This window comes from Ranitomeya variabilis, chromosome 3, assembly GCF_051348905.1.
Source record: "Ranitomeya variabilis isolate aRanVar5 chromosome 3, aRanVar5.hap1, whole genome shotgun sequence".
Lineage (NCBI taxonomy): Eukaryota > Metazoa > Chordata > Amphibia > Anura > Dendrobatidae > Ranitomeya > Ranitomeya variabilis.
Window position 1 is genome coordinate 319559751 of NC_135234.1, and position 22871 is coordinate 319582621.

General features: G+C 41.9%; 1 protein-coding gene across 5 annotated transcripts in view; it reads right to left on the bottom strand.

The window, feature by feature from the left end:
* Window positions 1-22871, bottom strand: part of RPS6KA1 (ribosomal protein S6 kinase A1) — a 416175-nt gene that overhangs the window by 44924 nt on the left and 348380 nt on the right. For 4 of the 5 annotated variants that reach the window (XM_077295711.1, XM_077295712.1, XM_077295713.1 and 1 more), the window contains 5 exons: window positions 6059-6140; window positions 3125-3205; window positions 2950-3029; window positions 2670-2776; window positions 1725-1762 (listed from right to left, as the gene is read on the bottom strand). In XM_077295711.1, coding sequence (XP_077151826.1) covers window positions 1725-1762; window positions 2670-2776; window positions 2950-3029; window positions 3125-3205; window positions 6059-6140 — 388 coding nt within the window. Of the gene's footprint in view, window positions 1-1724; window positions 1763-2669; window positions 2777-2949; window positions 3030-3124; window positions 3206-6058; window positions 6141-12886; window positions 13054-22871 lie in introns of those variants that run through there. The other variant, XM_077295714.1, reaches the window with a different exon arrangement.

Below are 22871 nucleotides of genomic sequence, written 5' to 3' on the forward strand. Positions count from 1 at the left end.
AGTAAGGGTACCGTCACACAGTGCCATTTTCATCGCTACGACGGCACGATCCGTGACGTCGCAGCGTCGTATGATTATCGCTCCAGCGTCGTAGACTGCGGTCACACTTTGCAATCACGGCGCTGGAGCGATGCCGAAGTCCACGGGTAACCAGGGTAAACATCGGGTTACTAAGCGCAGGGCCGCGCTTAGTAACCCGATGTTTACCCTGGTTACCAGCGTAAACGTAAAAAAAACAAACAGTACATACTTACATTCCGGTGTCTGTCCCCGGCGTTCTGCTTCTCTGCACTGTGTAAGCACCATAGCCGGAAAGCAGAGCGGTGACGTCACCGCTGTGCTCGCTTTCCGGCCGGCAGGCGCTCACAGTGCAGAGAAGCTGAGACGCCGGAGGACAGACACCGGAATGTAAGTATGTACGGTTTGTTTTTTTTACGTTTACGCTGGTAACCAGGGTAAACATCGGGTTACTAAGCGCGGCCCTGCGCTTAGTTACCCGATGTTTACCCTGGTTACAAGCGAACACATCGCTGGATCGGTGTCACACACAACGATCCAGCGATGTCAGCGGGTGATCAAGCGACGAAAGAAAGTTCCAAACGATCTGCTACGACGTACGATTCTCAGCGTGATGTCTGATCGCAGTAGCGTGTCAGACACAACGATATCGTAACGATATCGCTAGAACGTCACGAATCGTGCCGTCGTAGCGATGAAGATGGCACTGTGTGACGGTACCCTAAGGAATAGTGATGAGAGATTATACTCGTTACTCGAGATTTCTCGAGCATGCTCGGGTGACCTCCGAGTATTTTTCAGTGCTTGGAGATTTAGTTTTTTTTGCCGCAGCTGGATGATTTACAGCTACTAGCCTGCTTGATTACATGTGGGGATTCCCTGGCAACCCCCACATGTACTTAGCCTGGCTAATAGCTGTAAATCATTCAGCTGTGGCGATGAAAACTAAATCTCCGAGCACTAAAAAATACTCGGAGGACACCCGAGCATGCTCGGGAAATCTCGAATAACGAGTATATTCGCTCATCACTAGTAAGGAACATTCAATTTGCAGAGAATAACTAATGCATTTAAATAGATTTTCCTGGGAATATACACACAATTTGGCAAATTTAGATTGTGTTAAATCTGCATATCTCTAGCCATGAGCGATATACAGTGACCAGGAGTTTCATTTTAATTCATAAATTAATAGGACACATGAAAATAAGAAACATTGCAATAGACCTTATTAAAGAAATCTGGTTCTAGCTCTTCCTGGACTGATCAGTCATTCTCAATTCCTGGGTAAAATCTGTATTCAATGAAGACAGATTTTCCCATTATGGACATAGGAGATGTCGCTTGGTGCTTTTAAAATTATATGGGGAGGATGAGGGAGGAAATGGAAGGCAAACACAGACATTCTACTGCAAGTTCTCCTGAAACACCAGTTACAGTTCTCCATAGAGCTCTATTAGCATCAAGTGTCATCTCCAAGCTCAGTAATGGGAAAGTCTACATTCCCTAAAGACAAACACTACCCAAGAATTGTGGAAATTAATGATCAGTCCTGGAACAGAAAGAAGCAGATTTCTTGGCTAAGATATATTACAAAGTTTCTTATTTTCATGTGTAGTATTGATGAAAAAAATGAAAATGACAATTACTTTTATCACTGTAGGGATATGCAGGAAGCTGTGGTGTATATACAGAAGATACTTTACCAGTTAGTTTTATGTGACCTTCTTCATCAAGTAAGATACTGCAAAATTAAAATATACAGAAATTAAAAAGACATCAGCAATACATTAGTATCAAACATACTTGTGACCCGGAAAAGTACATTCATGTCAGAACAATGCCTTTCTTGCTGAAAGATTTTATGAAAGGAAAGCAGTCTGCCGATTCATGACACCAGAACCACAGGCAGCATTAATCAGAGAGATAATTATTGCAGCCGTGTAGGTTTTACTCTGAAATTCTGCAGCTTTTAAGAGAAAATATACTTTGAGAAGACAGCCAGGAACTATTGGTCTCGCATAACTAGTACAAGGCAAGTCCTCGATGGCTTCACTAGCCCCAATGCAGCATTTCAGAGTAAAATATATGCAGCTGCCAAAATGTAACCAGTGTCTTATTCATAGTGCCTGTAATTCGGGCAGCAAGAATCAGCTGACAGGTTCCCTTTAAAAATACTTGTATACTTCTGTATGGGAGGATGTATTTCTGTGACTGGATTTAATCCCATTAGACAAATTTATTGTACATGTAAATAAGCTTTAAGATATATTCACATGCTGCAGATCTGCTACAGAAAATGCTGCAACTAAAAAAATTCCCTCAATGCATTTGAATTGGGTCTTTGCAGCATGTACATGAATTTCTGAAACCTGCAGTGTCACGAATGAGAGTTATTCACGTATGTCTGAAATGTCAACAAGTCCTGAAAAATCATGTTTTCTTTGGCCTAAAAATGGTTTCTCTATGCCTCCTAAGCCAGTTACTGCTGAAAAGCCCACGACACTGCAATATGCAAACCATTATAATGGCAATCAACAGGGACAGGCCTCGAATTTGGGATCTCTGGTCACCTTTAGGCAACACATTTATCCAAATAAGATTGCTGATTTGTTACGCACAGACATATCTGAAAGTACTTGGGTACATACTTTTCAGGTTTTAGATCACGATAAATGATTCCAAGGCTGTGTAAATGATCCAAGCCCAACGCCAACTCAGCCAGGTAAAACTTGACATCCTCCTCTGTAAACATTACCTAAAAGAGAAAAATAAATTCCTAAGTCTTTCCAGAAACAAGGGCTTTGTGTTTTCCGTTTTGTTGCATTGATGGAAATAACTCCATCAGCAGGAAGGGCATGACGTTCAGCCAAGGATCGTTGTAGAAGAACGGGTTGATGATATGGGCAGACATGCAGCTTCTGCACTGACCTCCTTTGAAAGACGAGTAAAGAGGTCCCCACCACGCAAGAAGTCTAAAATTAAGTAAAGCTTCCCCTCTGTCTGAAAAGCTGTAACCAAAATGACATCAGTTTAGTTAGGGATACTCTGGATCAAAGACATCATTAAGAAAAACATTAAATAGGAACAAATTAAGGGTTCTCACCATAATGGAGCCTTACAATAAATGGATGGTTAACTTCAGCCAGAATATCCCGTTCCATTTTAGTTCTTACTCGGTCTCTTACTGAAAAGAAGAAAAGTAAAAACCACTACAACAATCATCCAATCACCAACTGGAAAAATCCTCCTTACTTGAAGATAAAGCTCCTCCTATGAAGAGAATTTCTAAAACTAAATAGCTTTTACAAATGTGTGGACACCATTTTCTAAGGTTATAAATACTCCACTGAGATTGTATTGCCAGGCATGAAAACCAAAGGATTTACCATAGTACAATCTAATCACACACATAATTTCATGAAATCCCGACTCCACTATGCGTTAAAAAACGCATGCGTTTTTGCCGCGAAAACGCATGCGCGGTGCGTTTTTCAAAACGCAGCATGTTGCTACAATGAGCAAAACACGCAGGCACACCGCAGGTGACCTGCCAGTGACCTCAGGTGCAGATTTGGTCAGGATTTTACTTGCATAAAATCCTGACCAAAGCCTGAAGCAAGCCTGAACGTGGACACATACCCTTAAGGGCTTCATTTGGACTACATTTATGGCAGCACCTTTTGCGCTGCCAGACTGCCTATTGCACCGTAAATCATGCTTTTGTGTGGCCCAGTATTTTAGGTTTATAATTAGTGATGAGCGAATATACTCGTTACTCGAGATTTCCTGAGCACGCTCGGGTGACCTCAGAGTATTTTTTAGTGCTCGGAAATTTAGTTTTTCTTGCCGCAGCTGAATGATTTACATCTGTTAGCCAGCATAAGTACATGTGGGGGTTGCCTGGTTGCTAGGGAATCCCCACATGTACTTATGCTGGCTAACAGATGTAAATCATTCAGCTGCGGCAAGAAAAACTAAATTTCCGAGCACTAAAAAATACTCTGAGGTCACCCGAGCGTGCTCAGGAAATCTCGAGTAACGAGTATATTCGCTCGTCACTACTTATAATACCCTTTGCCACTTACATTTTGCGCTTTATTAGAGGAGGAACATTACATTTCCTGTGTTGACATTAGACCTTAAATTTTTCAGCTCATTGTTTCCTTCTATTTTCTGTGTAAAGTTTAGCATTTTGTGGTTTGAATATATGGGATGTTTGGCTTCACATTCGCAAACCTGTTGGAGCTGATGAAAACCAGGGATTCTACACATTCTACTTACTGATCAATTTATTTAGATCATTTATATACTTCGGTCTAGTCACCATTTTTTCATGGACAGTGGAATTTTTTTTTCCATATAAGGCAATAAAGATTTCATTTATTTCAACCCCTTGTGTTTTAACCCCTTAGTGACGGAGCCAAATTTTTGAAATCTGACCAGTGTCACTTTATGTGGTAATAACTCTGGAACGCTTCAACAAATCCCAGTGATTTTGATATTGTTTTTTCGTGACACATTATACTTTATGATAATGGTAAATTTAAGTCAATATCTTTTGTGTTTATTTATAAAAAATATCAGGAATTTGAGAAAAATGTAAAAAAATTAGCAATTTTCAAACTTTGAATGATTATCCCTTTAATCCAGAAAGTCATACCACAGCAAAACATTAATAAATAACATTTCCCACATGTCGGCTTTACATCAGCACCATTTATAAAATGTTATTTTAGTTTGTTAGCATTTTAGGAGGATTTAAAATGTAGCAGCAATTTTTCATTTTTTCAAGGAAATTTACAAAATTTATTTTTTTAGGAACTTATCCATGTTTGAAGTGACTTTAGGGGTCCTATATATTGGGAAACCCCCAAACGTGATACCAATTTAAAAACCGCACCCCCTGACGTTTTGAAAACTGCTGTCAGGTAGTTTATTAACTCTTCAGGTGCTTTACAGGAATTAATGCAAGGTGGCATGACAGGAATGAAAATGTGTATTTTTACCACCTTAAAGCCTCTAACTTCTGAACAGATTACTACAGCCGTTAGACTCTAAGGCCGCAAATTGGTCATGAATAGCCATCGCAAACATCAGGACCACACGATCATGATCTGAGGGCACCAATTGGGATTAGGAGGAAGCCCCCACACTCTGTTAACCATTTATAATGATGTAGTCACTATTGACAGCAGCATCTAAGGGGTTAAACAGATATGCAAGGTGCAAACACTGATCGTGGCTGATGCAGCAAGTTGTCAGCTATAGTGTACAGCCGACAGCTGCTAGATTGTCACCTGTATGGGGAGGCTATTCTCATATATCTCAGGTCAGTTAAAAGACGTATTGGCTGTCATTAAGGGGTTAAACAAGGGATATTTATCTATTGGCAAAACGCCAGGTAAGCTAGCTGTCACTGGTTCTATAAACAGCACAGGCGCCGCACATAGCCATACTACACACTGGCAAACAGTCCCCATGAAGCCTTTACAGGCAATCTTCTAATGAATGAATGGAGTGCGACTTCAATGGCCAAAGTTTGTCTAATTGTGGGCTGTGGGAGAGAGATTCAGCAAAAGTGGAAAACATAATAAACAATATTACCTGTCAATGACTGAAATCTTCTCACAACAAGTTATTCTGTTACTGCCTGAGTGATCTAAGTATTTGGACTATATAGTAGAGATTCTGGACACAGAGTGGCCCACTTAGGAAAGAATTATTATTATACATTTATATAGCGCCATTTATTCCATGGCGCTTTACATGAAAACGGGGCAAATATAGACAAGTACAATAAACATGAGTAAAACAAGGCACACACAGGTACAGGAGGAGAGAGGACCCTGCCCGCGAGGGCTCACAGTCTACAGGGGAAGAATACATAGCTGACTGGCCCAATCAGTCTCTCTAAAAGCAGCTATGCTTTATTGGGGAATTTCTGACTCAAGTGGTATCAAATATGTTCACTGTAAGGCCCATCATTTCATTTCATAGCTTCATTGCTTTAATGGTTATACTGGAAAGAGAAATCCACCTTTAATTGTAGCTTTCTTGAGCACCTTCATTGCATACACATGATTGTTGTCAGGAGGAGTGATCTTTCGAACCAAAAATACCTACAGAGAGAAAAAATATATATAATACATATATAATAGATATATATTCAGAGAAAGTTTCACACATCAGTTTTTTGGCAATTTATCCTCAGCTGTTATGTTTAAGGATAGATCACAGACCACCACAATGGATATGCCATTTCACAATGTGAGGGAAAAAAAAGGCTGATCAATGTTGTGTATGACACTCGCCAATGTTAGTCAACTGTCTCATGAAAAAAGAGGGATATTACACAGATGTAATCCATGGGCTGGCCGTATTTTACTGCTAAGTGGGTAGGAGAGGTGAAGATTTATTTTCTTCATATGAGCAAAAAAGGAAACAAAAAAGAATTATAAAAGCTGACACATGGATTAAAAATTGATCAAAAACACTGAAAAACCACAAGACACTTTTTCACATATCTTTTGCTTCCTCCCCTGCCCAGGAGCTGTGGTATGATCAGACCATGTCCCTGTACAGTCACACAGTCATTACACAGTACACAGCAGGGGCACATGTGTAAGATTATCTCAGCACAGGAACATTTTATTTAACTGCATCCAATTGTGGAAATTATCATTACTCCAAGATCTATCGTTTAAAATGAATTTTGGTCTTGTGAAAACCTTTTTTAACATGCATGGGTGTAATGGTGCAAAAAAGCACAGTTGTTCGTGGGACAAGCCCTGCTCTTAAATGGCAATGCTCTGTTTGTAATAGCAAACGCTGTCTAAAGTCAGTTTGGGTGTCTGCGCTTGCACATTGACACTGGCTCCAAATGTCAGTGTGGGATCGCACTATGAAGAGTGAATCCTTCCTTTCTGCACCCCGAAGTGTAGTGAGGGAGCCGCTTCAGTGAAGAGAGGGCATTGTGATGTGTGCATGCTGCCTGGTCACTTCAAATCCCACTCCTCCTCACTGAAGAGCTCAAATAACGGGCACAGACTGGCACCAGAATGCGCCACGGATCCATTCTGTGCACGCCCGCATTAACACTATGCAATACTCTTTTCCGGTATCACTTGCTAATGAAGTGCTGTTAATCAAGACAAAGGACTTAACATGCAAATAGGATTGCATAACAGTGCACCTAGACAGAAGCCATGCCATGAGTGCACCCCAATTTCCTCATTAAATTAGGTAGGGTAGCTTTTTCCGCAAATATTTGAAGTTAAATTGTAAATATACTGTGATTTTTACAAAAGAGAACAAAGCATGAATAATAAATGGCAAAACTTCGCCTATCCATTGCAAATGTTAAACAGACATCACAAAGATTGCCATTTGCATGCTGCAAGTAATTTTTCATGGACCCATAGCCTTGTATAGATACATCTGAGCCATGATTTGATCAAAAACAAACATGTTTGCATGTTTTTGGGGACACGATCCTGAAAACCAAACTATAGACACATTAATAACACAGACTAAAATGGGTACATGTTCTATCCGTGGAAAATACAAATAGAACACATGTGTGAAAGACAGACATCAGAATGGGGCCTTATTCAGGGTTTTCCTCAACAGTGCACAGATATACCGTAATTCAAATTGCTGGTACTGTAATATGCAAGCAAAATGACTATGTACTATTCAGTGAAGTCTAGTGCAGCTTTGGACTTCACCCAGTTATTCTTTTTACAGGTTTCTCCATAAAGGATCAAACACCATATTTTTCGAACCATAAGACACTTTTTAGCAAGAGAAAATCCCAAATCGGATTTGGCTTGAAATTTATAAATTGGGTCAAATTACTGTACCAGTAATTTGTTTGCTGTGGAGATGGAGCCATTAGCATGTAGATTGAGGGATGCAAGCAACTTTGTGGGTTTTAGGTGTAATGATAGAGGAAAAAGTAAGTTTACACTGTGCTCCAAATTATTATGCAAATTATATTTTTATCAGATTTTCCTAAATGGTCAGTGCAAATGACAGTCAGTCTAATAAAAGTCATGACCCGTTAGATTATACATCAAATTTTATTGAAGAAACCTCCCAATGATAACAGTATAATCTCCAAAATGAATAAAAACTCAAAATGCACTGTTCCAAATTATTATGCACAGTAGAATTTCTAAACATTTGATATGTTCTAAAGAACTGAAAATGCTCATTTGTGGAATTTGCAGCATTAGGAGGTCACATTCACTGAACAAAAAAGCTATTTAACGCCAAAACATCCTAACAGGCCAAGTTACATGTTAACATAGGACCCCTTCTTTGATGTCACCTTCACAATTCTTGCATCCATTGAACTTGTGAGTTTTTGGAGAGTTTCTGCTTGTATTTCTTTGCATGAAGTTGGAATAGCCTCCCAGAGCTGCTGTTTGGATGCGAACTGCCTCCCACCCTCATAGATCTTTTGCTTGATGATCCTCTAAAGGTTCTCTATAGGGTTGAGGTCAGGGGAAGATGGTGGCCACACCATGAGTTTATCTCCTTTTATGCCCATAGCAGCCAATGACGCAGAGGGATTCTTTGCAGCATGAGATGGCGCATTGTCATGCTTGAAGATGATTTTGCTCCTGAAGGCACGTTTCTGCTTTTTATACCATGGAGGAAAGTTGTCAGTCAGAAACTCTATATACTTTGCAGAGGTCATTTTCACATCTTCAGGAACCTTAAAGGGCCCCACCAGCTGTTTCCCCATGATTCCGGCCCAAAACATGACTCCTCCACCTCCTCGCTGACGTTGCAGCCTTGTTGGGACATGGTGGCCATCCACCAACCATCCACTACTCCATCCATCTGGACCATCCAGGGTTGCTCAACACTTATCAGTAAACAAGACTGTTTGGAAATTAGTCTTCATGTATGTGTGGGCCCAATACAACCATTTCTGCTTGTGAACACTGTTTAAGGGTGGCCGAATAGTAGGTTTATGCACCACAGCAAGCCTTTGAAGGAGCCTACACCTTGAGGTTCGAGGGACTCCAGAGGCACCAGCAGCTTCAAATATGTTTGCTGCTTTGTAATGGCTTTTTAGCAGCTGCTCTCTTAATCCGATGAACTTGCCTGGCAGAAATCTTCCTCATTATGCCTTTATCAGCACAAACACATTTGTGCTCAGATACAGCCACAAATCTCTTAACAGTACGATGATCACGCTTATGTTTTTGGAAAATTTCTAATGTTTTCATCCCTTCACCAAGGCATTGCACTATTTGATGCTTTTCAGCAGCAGAGAGATCCTTTTTCTTTCCCATGTTACTTGAAAACTGTGATCTGCTTAATAATGTGGAACATCATTTTTAAGTAATCAATAAAAGAATCACACTGGCGCTTGGTTGCTCCCCCTGAAGTGAAGTTGCAGGCACCCGGGCAGGTTGTGTGCTAAAAGAAACCCTGCCGTACCATAACAAACCAATGCTGATAATTCAAAAAGGGGGTGCCGTGCTAGAAAAGGAAAGAGAACTATGGCTGCGCAGTTAATGATCTCCAATCCCCTACCTTACAAATGGAAGTCGGCGTGTCTCCTTGATGAGGAGGTCGGCTGCTGCAACAACGTTCTTCGTGATGCTGAAAGGACTGTGGTGTTGGTGCTACACGAATCTGTCAGGGAGCGTCCTCCCGTAGTGCAAAAAATCCCCAAACCGCTCGCCGCTGGGGTGAACGGCAGGTGCCTCGGCCGATGGCGCCGCCGAACAGTAGCGTAGCAAGTGAGGGGCGTGGCTTAGCGGTGAAATCACCTGTCCGTGAGACGGACACAAGCAGGGACCATTCCTGACGCGTTTCGAGGGTAACGTCCCTCTTTCTCAATTATCATTTTTAAGTAGTTTTCCTTTAATTAGAATCACCTGGAAAACCAATTATCACATGTATTTAAGATTGATTTCAGTGATCCATTGAGCCCTGAGACACAATACCATCCACGAGTTTATTTGAAAAACAAAACAATTAAATCTTTATGACACTTAAATCCAATTTGCATAATAATTTGGAACACAGTGTATATGCTGATGATATGCTGTTGTATGTGGGGAATATAGAGACATCTTTGGGCCCAATAATGGAGGAAATTAAAGAATTTTGTCGCTGGTCAGGATAGTCAGTTAAGCCCTTAACGACCAGAGGTATTTTTGGTTTTGCATTTTCATTTTTTGCTCCTTCTCAGAGCCACAACTTTTATATTTTTTGTCAAAATGGCCATGTGAGGGCTTGTTGTACTTTTGAGCGACACCATTGGTTTCAACATATCTTGTACTAGAATACGGGAAAAAAGTCTAAGTGCGGTAAAATGTTAAAAAAAAGTGCAATTCCACAATTGTTTTTTGTTTTGCTTTTTTAGTGTGTACACTAAATGCTAAAACTGACCTGCCAATATGATTCTCCAGGTCATTGCAAGTTCATAGACACCAAACATGTCTAGGTTCATTTTTATCTAAATGGTGAAAAAAAATTTCAAAATTTGTTAAAAAAAAAATTGCGTCTTTTTTGATGCCCATAACGTATCAATTTATAGTGATCTCTAGTTGGAGGAGGGCTTATTTTTCGCGCACCGAGCTGACGTTTTTAATGATACCATTTTGGTGCAGACACGATTGTTTGATCGCCCGTTATTGCATTTTAAATGCAATGTTGCAGCCGTAATTCTGCCATTTTTCTCATTACGCTGTTTAGCGATCGTGTTAAATTTTTTTATATTGATAGATCGCGCGATTCTGAACATGGTGATACTAAATATGTGGATGTTTGATTTTGTTTTTTTTTGTTTTATTTTGAATGGGGCAAAAGGGGGGTGATTTTAAATTTTATATATTTTTTAATATTTTTAACGCCTTAACCCCCGAAGCTTTTTTCATATTTTCGTTTTAGTTTTTCGCTCCCCTTCTCGGAGCCATAAATTTTATTTTTCCATCAATATGGCCATGTGAGGGCTTATTTTTTGTGGGACATGATGTACTTTTGAACGATACCATTGGTTTTACCATGTTGTGTAACAGAAAACGGGGAAAAAATTCCAAGTGCGATGAAATTGCAAAAAAAAGTGCAATTCCACAATTGTTTTTTGTTTTGCTTTTTTAGTATGTACACTAAATGCTAAAACTGACCTGCCAATATGATTCTCCAGGTTATTATGAGTTCATACACACCAAACATGTGAGGTTCTTTTTTATTTAAGTGGTGAAAAAAAAAAAAAACTTTGCTAAAAAAAAAATTGCACAATTTTTGGATACCCGTAGGATCTCCATTTTTCGGGATCTGGGGTTGGGTGAGGGCTTATTTTTTGCGACCCGAGCTGATGTTTTTAATACCATTTTTCTGCAGATACGTTTCTTTGATCGCCCATTATTGCATTTTAATTCAATGTCGCAGCAACCAAAAATACGTAATTTTGGAGTTTTGATTTTTTTTCTCCCTACGCCATTTAGCGATCAGGTTAATCCTATTTTTTTTTTTTTTATAGATCGGACGATTCTCAAAGCGGCAATACCAAATATGTGTAGGTTTGATTTTTTTTATTGTTTTATTTTGACTGGGGTGAAAGGGGGGTGATTTGAACTTTTATATTTTTTTATATTTTTAAACTTTTTTTTTTGCATGCTTCAATAGCTTCTATAGGAGGCTAGAAGCATGCACAACACGATCTCCTCTGCTACATACAGGTGAAGCAGAGATAACCTCTATGTAACAGAAATGCAGCATTGCTTTGAGCGCTGACCACAGGGTGGCGATCAAAGCAATCGGCCATCAACAACCATAGAGGTCTCAAGGAGACCTCAGGTTGTTATGGCAATGCACCGCTGACCCACGATCAAGTGACGGGGGTCGGCGGCGCTTGTTAAATGCCGCTGTCAGACTTTGACAGCGGCATTTAACTAGTTAATGGGCGCAGGCGGATCGTTGAAAACAGCTGACATGGCTTTGAGGAGGGCTCACCGCCGGAGCCCACCTCAAAGCAAAGGAGTCTGCCAGCTGACGTACTATCCCATCAGCTGGCAGAAAGGGGTTAAAAACGTTTTTTGTTTTTTTTAAACTTTAGGCATGCTTCAATAGTCTCCACGGTAGATTAGAAGCTGCCATGACCCGATCGGCTCTGCTACATACAGGCTGCGCTCATAGCAATGTGGCATGGACAACCATACAGGTTTGCTGGAGACCTCTGATTGTCATACCAACCCATCGGAGACCCGCCGTCATGTGACACGGGCGCCGATGGGCGGGATTTCCGACACGCTTGCCGGAAGCCCATGTTAAATGCCACTGTCAGAGTTTGACAGCGGCATTTAACTTGTTAACAGTCAAGAGTGGATCGCGATTCCAACCGTGGCTATTAGAGGCACATGTCAGCTACTCAGAACAGCTGACGTGCCGGAAAAAATGTGGGCTCAGTGCCGGAGCCCACATCAAAGGGAGGGAGTCCGACATGGGCATACTATGTCGTAAAGGAGTTAACTGGGAAAAATCACCACTATTACCAGTGAACCCTGTTACCCCCACGTATTTAATATCAGATACACAGATTCAGGTGGTGGAAAAATTTCAATATCTTGTGGTAGTGATTGATGCACATGTAAAAGATTATATAATGCTAAACATTAACACCTTATTAGACAGATTCAGGTCTAAAATCAATGCATGTTACAAACTCCCGCAATCGGTAATAGGTAGAAGAAATCTCATTAAAATGATACTAGTGCTACAATGGCGATACGTACTACACAATTCTCCATGCTAGAGGCCCCCCTATATTCCGTAAAGTGCAGTCAGTGTTTAAAGAACTAATTTGGTGCAAACGAAATTCAATAATTATATTACTAACTTTTCAGAGGGATAAAATGGAGGGTGGGCTGGCGATACCAGATTCGTGGATGTACTTTATAGCATCACAGATGCAGCATTTTCACGGCTGGGAAAAGAGGGAGAGTATGGGCAATTAGAAAGACTTGTTTTACATGACAAAAAATAATTTTCACCTATTCACATATTGGAAGGGGGTGCGATAAGCGTGGAAGGAGAGTGGCCAACTATAGCGTTAATATACAAGCTGTGGGACAGGGGAAAGAGATTGCTGGGAATTACTGGATACTCCAAATTTACCCCAATATGGCACAATCATAAATTAGGGGAGCTTGACAAGTTAAAGGGGTTTAGAGGGTGGGAGCTGAAGGGAATACAAACTATGGACAATATACTAAAAAACGGAACACTTTAAAGCTTCAATAAACACCAACAAGAATATGGGCTTCCTAATGCTTCCATCTTTCAATACCTACAAGTGAGGCACGCGTTCCGGTCCCAGTTTAGTGTTACTGCACCCAAAATTTAAAAAAAGCTACGTACTTGAGTCATTAGCATCGGCAAAATATACGACTGGTCTAATCTCTAGAATATATCAGCAGATGTTGCAGTCTCATACTGATGGCCATACTTGGACAGCAAGGTTAAAATGGTAATCAGCTGTGGGACAGATCACACTAGAACAATGGAAAGAGGTACAGTGCCTTGCGAAAATATTCGGCTCCCTGGAACTTTTCAATCTTTTCCCACATATCATGCTTCAAACATAAAGATACCAAATGTAAATTTTTGGAGAAGAATCAGCAACAAGTGGAACACAATTGTGAAGTTGAATGAAATTTATTGGTTATTTTAAATTTTTGGGGAAATTCAAAAACTGAAAAGTGGGGCGTGCAATATTATTCGGCCCCTTTAACTTAATACTTTTTTGTGCCACCTTTTGTCGCGATTACAGCTGCAAGTCGCTTGGGGTATGTCTCTATCAGTTTTGTACATTGAGAGACTGAAATTCTTGCCCATTCTTGCTTGGCAAACAGCTCGAGCTCAGTGAGGTTTGATGGAGATCATTTGTGAACAGCAGTTTACTGCTCTTTCCACAGATTCTTGATTGGATTGAGGTCTGGACTTTGACTTGGCCATTCTAACACCTGGATACGTTTATTTGTGAACCATTCCATTGTAGATTTTGCTTTATGTTTGGGATCATTGGCTTGTTGGAAGACAAATCTCCGTCCCAGTCTCAGGTCTTTTGCAGACTCCAACAGGTTTTCTTCAAGAATGGTCCAGTATTTGGCTCCATCCATCTTCCCATCAATGTTAACCATCTTCCCTGTCCCTGCTGAAGAAAAGCAGGCCTAAACCATGATGCTGCCACCACCATGTTTGACAGTGGGGATGGTGTGTTCAGGGTGATGAGCTGTGTTGCCCTAACGCCAAACATATCGTTTGTCATTGTTGCCAAAAAAGTTCGATTTTGGTTTCATCTGACCAGAGCACCTTCTTCCATATGTTTGGCATGTCTCCCAGATGGCTTGTTGAAAACTTTAAACCACACTTTTTATAGATATCTTTGAGAAATGGCTTTCTTTATGCCACTCTTCCATAAAGGCCTGATTTGTGCAGTGTACGACTGATTGTTGTCCTATGGACAGACTGTCCCACCTCAGCTGTAGATCTCTGCAGTTCATCCAGAGTGATCATGGGCCTCTTGGCTGCATCTCTGATCGGTCTTCTCCTTGTTTGAGATGAAAGTGATGCTCCGCTCTATAGGCCTCAAGGACACGGCCCTCTCCTGGTTCTCCTCCTACCTCTCTGACCGCTCCTTCACTATCTTTTGCCGGCTCCTCTTCGTCTCCTCGTCCCCTTACTATCGGGGTTCCACAGGGCTCAGTCCTAGGCCCCCTCCGCTTCTCTCTATACACTGCCCCTATTGGACAAACAATCAGCAGATTTCGGTTCCAGGATCATCTCTATGCTGATGACACCCAGTTATACACTTCTTCCCCTGACATCACCCCTACTCCAATTCAAAATACCAAGGATTGTCTGTCTCTAACATCATGTCCTCCCTCTATCTGAAACTAAATCTCTTAAAAACTGAACTTCTTGTGTTTCTCCCCTCTACTAACCTCACTCTACCTAACATCGAAATAACCCTGGAGGGTTCAACCATAACTCCCAAGCAGCATGCCCGCTGTCTTGGGGTCATATTCGACACCAAACTTTCCTTTACTCCCTATATCCGATCACTCACTCGCTCTTGTCACCTGCATCCTAAAAACATCTCCAGAATCTGACCTTTTCTCATCTTTGAAACAGCTAAGACTCTTACTGTCGCTCTTATTAATTCTCGTCTGGACTACTGCAACTCTCTTCTGATTGGTCTCCCTCTTACCAAACTTTCTCCTCTCCAATCCATCTTAAATGCGGCAGTCAGGGTCATATTTCTGTCCAGCCGCTTCACCAATGCCTCCATTTTGTGCCAGTCATTACACTGGCTACCCATTCGGTACAGGGTCCAGTATAAACTCATCTCTCTCACCCACAAAGCTCTCCACAATTCTGCACCGCCTTAGATCTCCTCCCTCATCTTTATCTATTGCCCTACACGTGCCCTCCGTTCTACAAATGACCTAAGACTAACATCCCCCGTAATCCGAGCCTCGCACCTCCGTCTCCAAGACTTCTCTTGTGCTGCACCAGCTCTCTGGAATGCACTTCCCCAGACGATCAGGCTGATACCTAGCCCCGACCTATTCAAGCGCGCTTTGAAAACCCATCTCTTATAATAATCTTTATTTTTATAATAATCTTTATTTTTATATAGCGCTAACATATTCCGCAGCGCTTTACAGTTTTGCACATATTATCATCGCTGTCCTCGACGGGGCTCACAGTCTAAATTCCCTATCAGTATGTCTTTGGAATGTGGGATGAAGTCCGAGTACCTTGAGGAAACCCACGCAAACACGGAGAGAACATACAAACTCCTTGCAGATGTTGTCCTTGGTGGGGTTTGAACCCAGGACTCCAGCGCTGCAAGGCTGCACTGCTAACCACTGTGCCACCGTGCTGCCCATCTCTTCAAAACAAGCCTACCACATCAACTACTCAGTAAACTAACTCTGCCCTGTTCCCGCCTTCCAAATATTATTCTGAATCTGCACCCTACTATTCATCTGTCTCCACACCCTCCATGCACATGATAACTGCACTTGATACTTGACTATTGCACACACGGGCTGATGACCGGATCATGCAGCTTTATATGAAAATCCCTGTTTACTATAATTGCCAGACCTGAAATAACAAGCACTTTTCACCTATTGTGTAACCCCCACCCCCCACCCATTTCCTTGTAGATTGTAAACTTGTGAGCAGGGACCTCACTCCTAATGTCAGTGTTTAAATTGTCTTAACTTGTATTGAATTTAATGTCTGTACATGTCCCCGCTTAATTGTAAAGTGCTGCGGAATATGTTGGCGCTATATAAATAATTTTTTTTTTATAATTATTATTAAAGTTTAGAGGGACGGTCAGGTCTTGGTAGATTTGCAGTGGTAGGATACTCCTTCTATTTCAATATGATCGCTTGCACAATGCTCCTAAATGCTCCTATGTTTAAAGTTTTGGAAATCATTTTCTATCCAAATCTGGTTTTAAATTTCTCCAGAACAGTATCATGCACCTGCCTGTTGTGTTCCTTGGTCTTCATGATGCTCTCTGTGCTTCAAACAGAACCCTGAGACTATCACACAGCAGGTGCATTTATACGGAAACTTGATCACACACAGGTGGATTATATTTATCATCATTAGGCATTTAGGACAACATTGGATCATTCAGAGATCTACAATGAACTTCTGGAGTGAGTTTGCTGCACTGAAAGTAAAGGGGCCGAATAATATTGCACGCCCCACTTTTCAGTTTTTGAATTTCCACAAAAATTTAAAATAACCAATAAATTTTGTTCAACTTCACAATTGTGTTCCATTTGTTGATTCTTCACCAAAAATTTACATTTGGTATCTTTATGTTTGAAGCATGATATGTGGAAAAAGGTTGAAAAGTTCCAGGGAGCCGAATACTTTCACAAGGAACTGTATTGGAGCAGGTTCCCAGACTGTCCCCATGTGAGTCTCTGAGACTCTAGCAGATATATCTCATACACAGGGTGTATAGAACGCCGAGCGTCCTTTTTAAGATGGGGTAAGCTCAGATGCAGACTGTCCTAGACATGGAGCAGAGGATGCACATTTAATGCACATTTTCTGGGAATGCAGTAAACTGGGCTCATATTGGAAAAGCACAGTAGCTCTAATACAAAGGAGGTTTGGAGGGCAACTTCAGGCAGACTCAAAGGTGTGTGTGCTGGGATATCTGGGAGAGTCAATGGACTTTGAATCCCCGCTGGCCTTTGGGTTATCGCGAACATTATACCAGACTCGCAAACTAATTGCATCACATTGGTTGGACATCCAACCTCCATCGGTCAATGTACTAATAAACAGGATAAATTATAACATTTGGATGGAAAAGGAGGTTTATAGAAAAAGAAAAGCAATAACAAAATGTTAAAATATATGGGGACCATGGTTAAATATGCTGGGCCTACTGTTTGGAGCTCTGGTGAGTGACAGGATACGGCAGCTAGTGGTTCCAGTGTAGAGGGCTACAATATTCCCAGGTATTGGATATAGTAGTTATTGGACATAATAAATAGAAGAGACTATTGTGTGTCAGTCAAGTTAGGGTATATTGGATGTAATGCACTAAGAATATAGTTTGGGCTGGTGGGCTATTGGAGGGAGGGGTGTTTGTTTTTGTTCTCATTTATAAATACACACGTGGTTAAAATTGTTGGTACCCCTCATTGTTTAATGACAGAAAAACCCATAATGGTCAGATAAATAATTTGAATCTGACAAAAGTAATAATAAAGGATCTATGAAAATGAACAAATGAAAGTCAGACATTGCTTTTCAACCATGCTTCCACAATTTAAAAAAAAAGTAAAACTCATGAAATAGGCCTGGACAGAAATGATGGTAACCCTGAAAATAATGTGACAAAAGGGACATGTTAAATCAAGGTGTGTCCACTAACTAGCATCACAGGTGTCTACAATCTTGGAATTAGTGAGTGGGCCTGTATATAGGGCTACAGATACTCACTGTGCTGTTTGGTGACATGGTGTGTATCTCACTCAACATGGACCAGAGGAAGCGAAGGAAAGAGTTGTCTCAGGAGATTAGAAAGAAAATGATAGACAAACATGTTAAAGGTAAAAGTTATAATACCATCTCCAAGCAGCATGATGTTCCTGTGACTACAGTTGCACATATTATTCAGAAATTTAAAATCCATGGGACTGTAGCTTACCTCCCTGGATGTGGTCGCAGGAGGAAAATTGATGACAAATAAAAGAGACGGATAATACGAATGGTAACAAAAGAGCCCAGAAAAACTTCTAAAACAGAATAAAAGGTGAACTTCAAGGAACATCAGAGTCAGATCGCACCATCCGTCGTTGTATGAGCCAAAGTGGACTTCATGGGAGACTACCAAAGAGGACACCATTGTTGAAATAAAAAAATCATAAAAAAAACAGATTGGAATTAGGTAAACTACATGTTGACAAGCCACAGAGCTTCTGGGAGATTGTCCTATGGGCAGATGAGACAAAAATTGAACTTTTTGGCAAGGCATATCAGCTCTATGTTAACAGATGGAAAAAAGAAGCATATCAAGAAAAGAACACTGTCCCTACTGTGAGACATGGAGGAAGCTCTGTTATGTTCTGGGGCTGCTTTGCTGCATCTGGCACAGGGTGTCTAGAATCTGTGCAGGGTACAATGTAATCTCAAGACTATCAAGGGATTCTAGATTGAAATGTGCTGCCTAGTGTCAGAAAGTTTGGTCTCAGTCGCAGGTCATGGGTCTTGCAACAGGATGATGACTAGTGATGAGCGAGTGTACTCGTTGCTTGGGTTTTCCCCGAGCACGCTCGGGTGACCTCCGAGTATTTATGACGGCTCAGAGATTTAGTTTTCATCGCGGCAACTGAATGATTTACAGCTACTAGCCTGCTTGATTACATGTGGGGATTCCCTAGCAACCAGGCAACCCCATATGTACTCAGCCATAAATACTCAGAGGTCACCCGAGCGTGCTCGGGAAAACCCGAGCAACGAATACACTCACTCATCACTAATAATGACCCAAAACACACAGCTAAAACACCCAAGAATGGCTAAGAGGAAAACACTGGACTATTCAGAAGTGGCCTTCTATGTGCCCTGACCTAAATCCTATTGAGTATCTTTGGAAAGAGCAGAAACATGTCTGGAAAAGGCAACCTTCAAACACGAGACAACTGGAGCAGTTAGCTCTTGATAAGTGGGCCAAAATACCTGTTGAGAGGCGCAGAAGTCTCATTGACAGTTACAGGAATCGTTTGATTCCAGCGATTGCCTCAAAAGGTTGTGCAATAAAATATTAAGTTAAGGGTACCATCATTTCTGTCCAGGCCTATTTCATGAGTTTTATTTATTTTTTTATTCTGTGGAAGTAAGGTTGAAAAGCAATGCCTGACTTTCATTTGTTCATTTTCATAGATCTTTTAATTATTATTATTTTTGTCACATTCAAGTTATTTCTGTGGCCATTGTGGGTTTTTCTGTCATTAAACGAGGGGTACTGACAATTTTGACCACGGGTGTATAATCAATAAAACTGAGTTAGAGATGGATATATGGAAAGTTGTTGAAGCTGGACCCGTGGAAGCGTGGTTAACGTGAAACGGCCGTCGTCCTTTTTACTTGCACTGTCCCTGCCCTGTTTACGTTGTTCATGAATTTATATTGGAAATAAAGGACTAAGGTTTCTTCGTCACAAAACGGAAGTGTTGCTGCTTTCCTCTTCGTTTGGATTTATCTACATGTTTCTTCCTGGCAAGCACCCTCCACCAAGTGACTTTACTCCCATAATGTGCCAATGATTCAGAGTGTATCCCTCTATACCAGTAAGTAACTCATTACATTTATATCAGTGCCATTCATTTTTTCTTCTATTTGGACTGCTATATAACACAAATGCACTCGCTATCAACATTTCTAGCGCCGAGTCTTTGATTTTTTTTAAATAACCTTTTAGAAAACAATTATCAACCAACAAAAAGTATTAAGCGAGTTCGTAAGCAGAAGGCATTGAGAAACTGTGGTACTGATAAAATGTCAAAGTCAAAATAAAAGAAAGAATTACAATATAAAAAAGATTTAACGGGAACCTGTCAGCAGATTTTGCCGCTATAATATGCGGCCACTGCCTTTCAGGACTTATCTACAGAATTCTATAATACTGTAGATAAGCACCTGATCCGACCTGCATGTGAAGAAAAATAAGTTATATTATACTCGAAGGCGGTCCTGTACGGTCTGGTCCAATGGGTGTCGCAGGTCTGGGGCCTCCCATCTTCTTGCGAGGCCGCCCTCCTGCTTCTTCATCGCTCCCTGACATCGGCACTCCTGCGCAGGCGTACTTCTCTGTCCTGTGGAGGGCAGAGTAAAGTACTGCAGTGCGCAGGCACCGGGAAATGTCAGAGAGGCCCAGCGCCTGCACACTGCAGTACTTTACTCTGCCCTCAACAGGGCGGAGAAATACTCCTTCGCAGGAGCGCCGATGCCGGGGAGTGATGAAGAAGCAGGAGGGCTGCGTCACAAGAAGATGGGAGGCGCCGGTCCTGCAACAGCCATCGGACCTGCAACAGCCATCGGGACGGACCGCCCCCCGGGTGAGAATAATAAAACTTATTTTTCTTCACTTGCAGGTTGGACCGTGGGTTTATCCACAGCATTACAGAATGCAGTAACTAGGCACTAAAAGGTGGTCGCCGCATTTTATAGCGGCAAAATCTGCTGACAGGTTCCCATTAAGAGAAATCTTCCAATTGGCATCTATTAAAGACATTAATAAGTCATTTAGTTCTCTTCGGTCTATGTAGCATAATTAAATAATCCTAGGAACATCTTATAGGCTGGAGGCAGCTTCCTGTGACGGACGAGAACAATGTTTCAGTGTCCTTCCCGGCCACCAAAAGAACTGCCCTCTCTCGTCCTGCACTACATTGATCTAGGTCAGGTGTGGGCAATTAATTTTCCCAAGAGGCCACATGAGAGACCGTAACTGTTGTGGAGGGCCGAACCAATAGGCCGAAATTAATTCTGCTCAATATTAATATCAATATTTTATAATCATTATATTATTGATAATGTAATTATTAATTGTACCACTTAATATTGGGCAGAATTAAGTATGCGGACATCTGCCTATATATCATTTGAACCAGAGCACAGCCCCTTCTGTATATCGTATGAGCCTCCATATGCAGCACCATATACAGCATGTCGCCTCCATATGCAGCACCATATACAGCATGTCGCCTCCATATGCAGCACCATATACAGCATGTCACCTCCATATGCAGCACCATATACAGCATGTCACCTCCATATGTAGCACCATATACAGCATGTTGCCTCCATATACAGCACCATATACAGCACGTCACCCCATGCGCGCAGCACCATGTCGTCACCCCATGCGTGCAGCACCATGTCGTCACCCCATGCGCGCAGCACCATGTCATCACCCCATGCGCGCAGCACCATGTCGTCACTCCATGCGCGCAGCACCATGTCGTCACCCCATGCGCGCAGCACCATGTCGTCACCCCATGCGCGCAGCACCATGTCGTCACCCCATGCGCGCAGCACCATGTCGTCACTCCATGCGCACAGCACTATGTCGTCACTCCATGCGCGCAGCACCATGTTGTCACCCCATGCGTGCAGCACCATGTCACCCCCATAACCTCCCCATGCCTACCAAAATAGCCCATACACATGAGGGGGGAAAACAAACAAAAAAAATTACCACACACACCACATGCTCACCTCGATCCTGTTCCCTGGCGCTCTACTTCTCTCACTGCCTCCACAGCACTGACTCTCCAGAGTTCACAGCTGATGTTATGAAATGATTTCATCGCATCGGCTGTTTCACACGCTGATTGGTGGAAGTGGCCGAAGGCCCCTCCTTCACCAAAGGAGTCAGCGGCACACCGCAGAGCCACGGCACACATGGAAACAGCAAGCGGGCGGGCACCTTGCGGCCTGTGGACCTCTGATTTCCAGCCCCATGGCTGTCTCGGTCCGTGGGCTGGACTGAGACAGCCAGAGGGCCGGATGTGGCCCACGGGCCGCACTTTACCCAGGTCTGCTATAGACACATGTATGTCAGGAAGTTTCCTGGTGTAACCGCCAAGTGTAAATACGTGATATGAGCATAACCAAAGACTCCAATCTATGTTTCTATAGCTCAATATGGTTATCTATATATATAATTGTCTAAGGGTTTTTCCGTCTGTCTGTCTGTCTGTCTGTCTGTCCTGGAAATCCCGCGTCTCTGATTGGTCGAGGCTGCCAGGCCTCGACCAATCAGCGACGGGCACAGTATCAACGTAGATGTCATAATGGTTGCCATGGCGATGATGATGTCATAAAGGTTGCCTCGACCAATCAGCGACGGGCACAGTCTGCCTCGAATTCGCCTCGACCAATCAGCGACGGGCACAGTATCGACGTAGATGTCATAATGGTTGCCATGGCGACGATGATGTCATAAAGGTTGCCTCGACCAATCAGCGACGGGCACAGTCTGCCGCGAATTCTGGAATCATCATTGTCCATATACTACGGGGACATGCATATTCTAGGATACCCGATGCATTAGAATCGGGCCACAGTCTAGTGTGATCATAATAGATTAGATGCTCTGATCATTTCATTTTATTAAACTATATTGGTATTACAAAAATGACAACGGGTACAGGAGTCCAGTGAATTAAATTTTGCTAACAGACATTAGTATATGCTACTTAAGAGGGAAAGTGTCAGTAAGATCAACCACCCTAAACCACATGTGAGGGCACACAAATCTTTAGAAA